The 7,430-nt window shown below is 39.2% G+C and overlaps 1 protein-coding gene across 2 annotated transcripts in view; it reads left to right on the top strand.

Annotated features, from left to right (window-relative positions):
* Positions 1 to 7,430, top strand: part of Etv5 (ETS variant transcription factor 5) — a 57,959-nt gene that overhangs the window by 26,712 nt on the left and 23,817 nt on the right. For both annotated transcript variants that reach the window (XM_048804031.1, XM_015499957.2), the window contains exons 6-7: positions 1,421 to 1,550; positions 2,443 to 2,730. In XM_048804031.1, coding sequence (XP_048659988.1) covers positions 1,421 to 1,550; positions 2,443 to 2,730 — 418 coding nt within the window. The remainder of the gene's footprint in view (positions 1 to 1,420; positions 1,551 to 2,442; positions 2,731 to 7,430) is intronic.

Raw genomic sequence — 7,430 nt, 5'->3', positions numbered from 1 at the left:
TCTCTCTCTCTCTCTCTCTCTCTCTCTCTCTCTCTCTCTCTCACAAACACACACACACACACACACACACACACACAATAGTAGTTTATTTAGCTTATGGTTTAGAGGTTTAGCGTCTGTTGCTGGTTCATAACATGGCAGTAAAGCAGAAGGGAAAGTGAGCATGTGCAAGAGAGACAAGTCTGAAAAGCTGGATTGTCTTTATAATAACCCATTCATTCCCTCGAGAACATCCTTAATTCTCTTCTTGGGGGCAGAACATTCATGACTCAAACACTGCCTTAAAGTCAAATATGAGTTTCAGAATGGACAAAGCACAGTCAAACCATGAGTAGCATCATGTATGGAAGGACTGGTTGTGAAAAGCTGCCTTTGCTGGTTGGTCACTAGTTGGGCCTGGGCCAGACATGACCACAGAGGTAGCCAGGACTTCAGTATGCTTTTAGCCTTTCCTAGTAAGTTGGTTGGTCTGTTCAATTCCTTTGCTTTTTAAAATTTTTGTAGTGCTCCTGAAGTTGAGTGTTTCTTATTCAGAGCTGATATTTAGAGTTACTTGGAAAAGGACTTTAAAAATCATATATATAATTTGCTACTCTCTCTGAATAAGAAATGTATTTGCACCAGCAGTTTGAAGCCTTTGATAAGCTAATGTATAGTGCCTATCAACACTTTTTTGTTGTAGATGGACACAATACCTTTATTTTATTTAGTTTTTTTTATGTGGTTCTGGGGAATGAACCTAGTGCCTCACCCATGCTAGGCAAGCACTCTATCGATGAGCCACAACCCCAGCCCACCTGTTGGATCTTTAAGGGTTTTGGAACCTCTGGGAAACAAGATCCATTGCCAACGAAAGTTGGGGGAAAGATTTGGTTAATTAAAAGTGTCATTTCTGATTTTAAAGAATTGGGGAGGGGGCTAGGACTGTAGCTTAGTGGTAGAGCGCTTGCCTAGCATGGGTGAGGCACTAGGTTCGATTCTCAGCACCATGTATAAATAAATAACAATGAAGGTCCATCAACAACTAAAAAATTATTAAAAAAAAAAAAGAACTGGGGAGGGGGTATAGGGTAAGAAAGAGGTGGAATGAGACAGGCATTATTACCTTAAGTACATGTATGTCTATACATATGGTATAACTGAACATGTGGTACAACTGTTCACCAGGTACAATCAGAAATGAAAAGTTGTGTTTCATTTGTGTATAATGGATCAAAATGCATTCTGCTGTCATGTATAATGAATTAGCACAAATAAAAGAAAAAAAGAACTCTTCATTGGGTTTTGATAGGAGTTTATATGTGTGGTTTGCTTTCCTTGACACGCGACTTGACAAGAACAGTCAGCTAGTTTACAAGGTTTGCAGAAGGAAGCATTAAGCTCCTTGTTAACAGGCTGACCTCTGTCTTCTGATTTTCAGTGGTGCTTCATGCCCCACCTCCAACCAAGATCAAACGGGAGCTGCATAGCCCCTCCTCTGAGCTGTCGTCCTGTAGCCATGAGCAGGCTCTTGGTGCTAACTATGGAGAAAAGTGCCTCTACAACTATTGGTAAGTGGAGCAGGGAAAGGCTTCCCAGAAACAGCCATCAAGTTCAGTGACCCAAATATTATCCAGCAGATCCTTGGGGGGTCTTTTGTGGCATTGATATAGGTGTAGCCTAATCCATTGGGAACCACTGAGCTACACATAAAAGGCAAAACATTTAAAGTGCTGTGGCTCTAAGGGAACCAAGTTCATGGGATATCAAGCCCTGCTAGAGCCCAGAATACTGGGTGTTTGATCTGTGGCTTTGAGGCAGGTAATATATACTTCTTCATGTCTATCATATGTTAATGTGAACTTTAAGCACCAAGGAAGTAATCTTCAAATCAGAGTAAACAAAAGAGTCCCGATGCCTGTGCCCTTTACTTAAGAATATGCAGGCCCCCAGAATGAAGCTTTAATTTTAAATCGTTCTTTGCTAGAGAAGGTAAACATAGATCTCTGCCTGAAAGGGGGAAGAGAAGACTTGTTAATTCAAGTGATATTACATCAGAAATTTACCTTCTGCAAAGATTCTAATTCCAGGAACCCTGGAATATTTAGGAGAGGGGGACCAGAGAGTACCTGAGGCAGAAATTCTCCCCTCACCCATCTACCCCTACACGTGCCTACATGCACAGAGAATTCTTTTAGAAAGAGGGAAAAAGGAAACCGGAAGCAGAGGCTAAAATTATCTTTGTGAAAAATCACTAGAAGTGTTAAACAAATCCCTGTGACGCAGTGTGTTTGTCACTTTTCAGAGGTACAAATATTCCCTCAGGGCTGCTAGCAATTTAACTATGTTAATGCTGTCATTTCCTGGCAACACTGGGCTGCTCACTACTGTTCTGCTGGACCTGGTAACCATGCTAATGGCTTCATTGCAGTTTAATGGTTCCTTTTCTTTTTCTATTCACAGTGCCTATGATAGGAAGCCTCCCTCTGGGTTCAAGCCATTAACCCCTCCTACCACTCCTCTGTCACCCACCCATCAGAATTCCCTGTTTCCCCCATCTCAGGCAACTCTGCCCACCTCAGCGCATGCCCCTGGAGCTGGCCCAGTACAAGGTGTGGGCCCTGCCCCCACCCCTCACTCGCTTCCAGAACCTGGACCACAGCAGCAAACATTTGCGGTCCCCCGACCACCACATCAGCCCCTGCAGATGCCAAAGATGATGCCTGAAAACCAGTATCCATCAGAACAGAGGTGGGTGCTGCTCCGGACCTCCTGAACTGCCTCCAGCATCCCTCTCCTTTTCTCAGTGGGAGAAGGGAAGCAGTTAGTCGTGTTTGCCAGGTACCTATAATGTTCTCATTCCACTGAGGCATCTTGTGAGGTAAGACCAATAATGATATGAATATGACTTGTTTATATACCACACTGCTCCCGAGGTACTCCAAATGGTTTGTAGACATTACGACATCCTTATGAGGTAGGTAAGGAAGAGATAATTAGTGCTGCCCGCCCCCCTCCAAGCTAGGGGAAGGTTGACTTGCCCAGGATGTGTAATCTGTTGACCCTCTTCAAGGGCAGGTTTCCTGGCTCTTCATTGATTTTTGTCTGTGAGAGATGATCTTTGGTTTATGCTGCCTGTAATTACTTTATTACTATTTTGCATACATATTAGGGAAGATTGCTGAGTTACAGGAGTCATTATTATTCATCTGATTTTAACACGTTTCAACAGTAGATTAACCAAAGACCTTGATTGTAACAATCTGCTTTTGAGAAATCTCATGGTTAGTTTTTCCTGTAGTTTTTCATTTCTAATAAGAAAAGCGAGGCATCAGGGGTAATTTGGAGTCCTTCATTTATCAAAAACTGAAAGTATTAAGGGAATTTATTCTGTACACTCCATACTTGAGTTCCAGCCTCCTAACTCTATTATCTGTGGTATTCTAGAATTTTGAAGGTTTATAGTCTGCCTTTACGTAGAATGCTCTGGGGACCTGTGTCTTTTTTTATTCCAAGTCTCGAATGCTGAGATAAAGGCAGTTGTCAGTGATATTACCAAGGGCTGCCACATGATGAGCATTCCATTCCATTTCATTTCTATCTTGCCATATATTGGGTGGGTGAGGGAGCAGAAGGGAGAATGTAGAGTGTACTTCCCCAGGCCTGGTCCAGCTCAGATTCCTATCCATATTTACTTGGAGTTCAATTTTCCTTATTTCTAGAAAAGTAAAGTGCCTCTGGCTGGTTCTGATCCATTCCTCCTTTGCTCTGACAGCCCCATAAAGAACTACATAATATGGCTGGTTGGTGTTTATTCCCTTGGTTAGGCCAAGGGCCAGGAACGCCTATGCTGTACAGGGCCCCAGGGGTGAGTGTTGTTAGGGTGCTGGCTCAGGAGGGGCCTCCGCTCATTTGAAAGAGCTGCCACCAGGCTTTTGACAACTGTTACTTTATATTAACAACCTTGTCCTTTTTCAAGATAATTGGGATATTTGGACTTTTTATGTAAAAAGTACAGGTTTTTTTTTTTTAAGTTGGCAACTGATTTAAATTAAAAACAACAACATTCTGCAGTCTAAACAAAACCTATCTGTGGGCAAAATCACTCTGCATGCCTGCCAGTTTGTGAACTCTGGCCTAGACACCATTTTTATTTCAACAGTTTTTTAGTGTTATGTTTTATGAACTTTTTAATAGCTCTGTGTCCAGGACAGAATTAAAAAACAAAACATTTTATAGAAGAGAAATCAGGCATTGGAGCAACTAAAGGACTTTTAAAGAACGCACAGCCAAATACAGGGTCCCACATTCAGAAACCAAATGTAAACTCCTGTAACTATACTATTTGTTTTGGTTATGATTTTTTTTTTTTTAGTTGTTGACATGCACTAATGGCTATTAAAAACTGGATAAGTGACCTTGATTCCAACTTAAACTATATCCATCTCATAATACCACCAGAACTTCTCTCTTCAAATTACAAAACCCTCAGGACCTGCATAGTTACTCCAAAATCATGTGATAACATATCTTTTTTGTTTTGCTCTGGTTGTACTTTATCTGGTCAGGTGAATCAAATAAGCTTTTTGAGGAAATAAGCACGGTTTAGACCCCTTTTTTTAGACTGCATTTCGCCTTATGTGCTTACTGTCCCCAGTATATATTGATAGTGATGGCAGTTTGCTAGAATCATACTTGAAACAACTAAAATGTAATCTAGTCAAAAGTGCATTCTTAATGTTTCGTGTAATTTTCGTATATAATTCTTCACAGCTCAGTTTATTTTTAGAAGATAAACACTGTGTTTGAAAGCCGTGATTTATCTTGATTTCCTCCCCACAAGAAGGGGGAATACCATGTAATTTGGCATGTTCAGACATGTTCCATTTACACTGAACGACCAGCTGCTTCTCCAGGGACGTGCTCTGCCTTCAGCCAGCCCAGTCCTGCCAGGATTTTCAGCAGGCTGCTCACGGTGTTTACATGTGCCGGGTGGATCCTGCGTTAAGCCCATAGTGCTGGACACATGTATTTCTGTCTTTTATTGTACCATATCTCATTACATCTCAAGTAGAGGAAGGTCCCACGATTCAGTGGAAGGGGCTCCACTGAAGAAATATGTCATCTAAGAATTTTGAGATACCCTGATACCCTCATGCACTTGACAGCCAGAAAAGATAAAACATTCCTGTAGTGGAAAAATCCACTTCTGGATAGTCCCTGAGAGCATCACTATCCTGGAGGTGATCGCGCTGCCATTGATAGACTTTAGTGGCTGAGTGATCAAGAGAAGGCTACTTATATTTGTCATCTTCTAGGAAAAGAAATGGCCTAACCTGTTCTCTCCCTTGGTGGTGACAGTCCATACCTGAAGGCTTACTGGGATGAGCTAAGTTTTCTGGAATTTTGATTTAATAGAAACTACTCAGTCCTTAAAGATAGTAGGTAAATCAAGATCTTTAATAGACTCAAATTTTTCTCGTTTCCATTTCTTCTCTTAAGGTCCATACCTAATAAATTGTCATTCATTTTTACCTCTCACATTTTATAGTTTTTAGAGAAGAAAAGACTTGACTGTGAGTCACATGTATTGTGGGCTGACCTGAAACAAAGCAAATGTGTCTGATGCATCTCTTCTCCACACACCCTGTTAATAGCATGTTATGTATGGCAGCACAGATTCACTTTGGGATCCAAACTAAGTTTCTTAGATGATTAATGGAACCTAAATAATGAACTTCTATTGGTTGGAATACAGATATATATATATAAATTATTTTTTCTCTCCTTTTAAAATTCTGAATCTTAAGAGGGCTGGTTTTCAACATTTTACCATGTTTACTGAGGGGTTATTACCTTTTATCAAGATGTTTAGTAAATGTTCCTTCTACCTCTAGTTTACTAAAAGTTTTTAACATGAATTGATGTTGAAATTTATCAGACATTGTTTATGGCCCTATTGAAGTGATCATATGATTTTTCTCCTTTAATCATTTGGTACATTACACTGATTTAAACAAAACCAACTTTTTTGTTTGTTTGTTTGGTACTAGAGATTAAACCCAAGGGCACTTTGCCACTAAGCTACATCCCCCAGTTCTTTTTCTGTTCTATTTTTTTTTTTTTTTTTTAAGACAGGGTCTTTCTAAGTTGCTGAGGGTGACCTCCAATTTGCAGTCCTCTTGCCTTCGCCTCTGGAGTAACTGGGATTACGAGCATGTGTCACCTCTCCCAGTCCAATCTTGGATATTTGTGACACATTCAACACTTGTTTATTATGTGTTATCTTTTTTTTTGTAAGTTGCTGAATTTGGTGGATTTATTTTTTGTTCGTTTGGCACTGCTGGGGATTGAACCCTGGGCTTCATGCATGCTAGGCAGGTGCTCTACCACTGATCTACATCCCTAGCCCTGAGTTTGATTTCCTAGTATTTATTTAGGACTTCTGAATCTACATTCGTGATTGAGAACAAAGTATCATTTTTTTCTTCTGTTGTCCTTGTTAGGTCTTAGCATGGAGGTCTCATCAAATGAATAAAGGGTATCATCCATTTTCTGTATTCCGGAATATTACACATGAAATTGGTATTCTTTGTTCCTTGAATTTTTAAAAGAATTTACCAGTAAAACCATTTGAACTTGACATTTTTCTTTGTGGGAAGATGTTCAATTACTGGTTCAGTGTCTTTGCCTGTTACAGTTTTGTTCTGGATTTCTATTTAGTTGAATAAGTTTAATAAAATGTTTTTCCCTAGGAATTTTTGTGAGTTTTAAAATTAATTGGCAGGAAGTTGTTAATTATGTCTTTTTTAAAAATCTCTATAGCATCTGTAGTTGTCTCTTTTTCATTTTTGATATTGTTTGTTCAGACCTTTTTTGCTTTTTTTAACCTTAACATATACTTTGTCTTTTTGATAAGTAATTTTTGGCCTTATTTCTATTGGTATTTTGTATTTCATTGATTTCATACTAAAACTATTCTGTTATTCTTTTTTTCTAATTAATTTGGTTGGATGACTAGTGCATTAATTTTTTTCCCTTTTTATTTAGAATATGAGCTTATAACCAAGTAAGATGTCTTTTGAGGCTGGGAATAATATAGACTGATTTCCATGTCTCTTAAGGTTCATGTCTTATCTAGAAATAGTTGCTAGTCGTTTCCCCTTTCACTCCCCAAAGTGTCCCAGTTTGGACAATCGATGATTTGATCTCCCTACCCAAGTCCTGCTTTAGTTACATTATATAAGTTCTGACTTGTAGCATTTTAAAAATGCAGTTACAAGCATTTCCTAGCATTTCTTTTGATCTTGGAGTTATTTCAAATATGTTTCTTAATTTCTAAGCATGAAATGATTTTTATTTAAATGTCATCATCAGAGTATTTTAAAAGTTGATATAGTTGGGGAAACAAGGTAGGCCTATGACTCTGGAGTTGAACAGACAGACAGACC

This window comes from Marmota marmota, unplaced genomic scaffold (assembly GCF_001458135.2).
Source record: "Marmota marmota marmota unplaced genomic scaffold, marMar, whole genome shotgun sequence".
NCBI classification, from domain to species: Eukaryota; Metazoa; Chordata; class Mammalia; order Rodentia; family Sciuridae; genus Marmota; species Marmota marmota.
The sequence above is the reverse complement of the archived record's forward strand: the minus strand, read 5'-3'. Positions and strand labels throughout refer to the sequence as shown.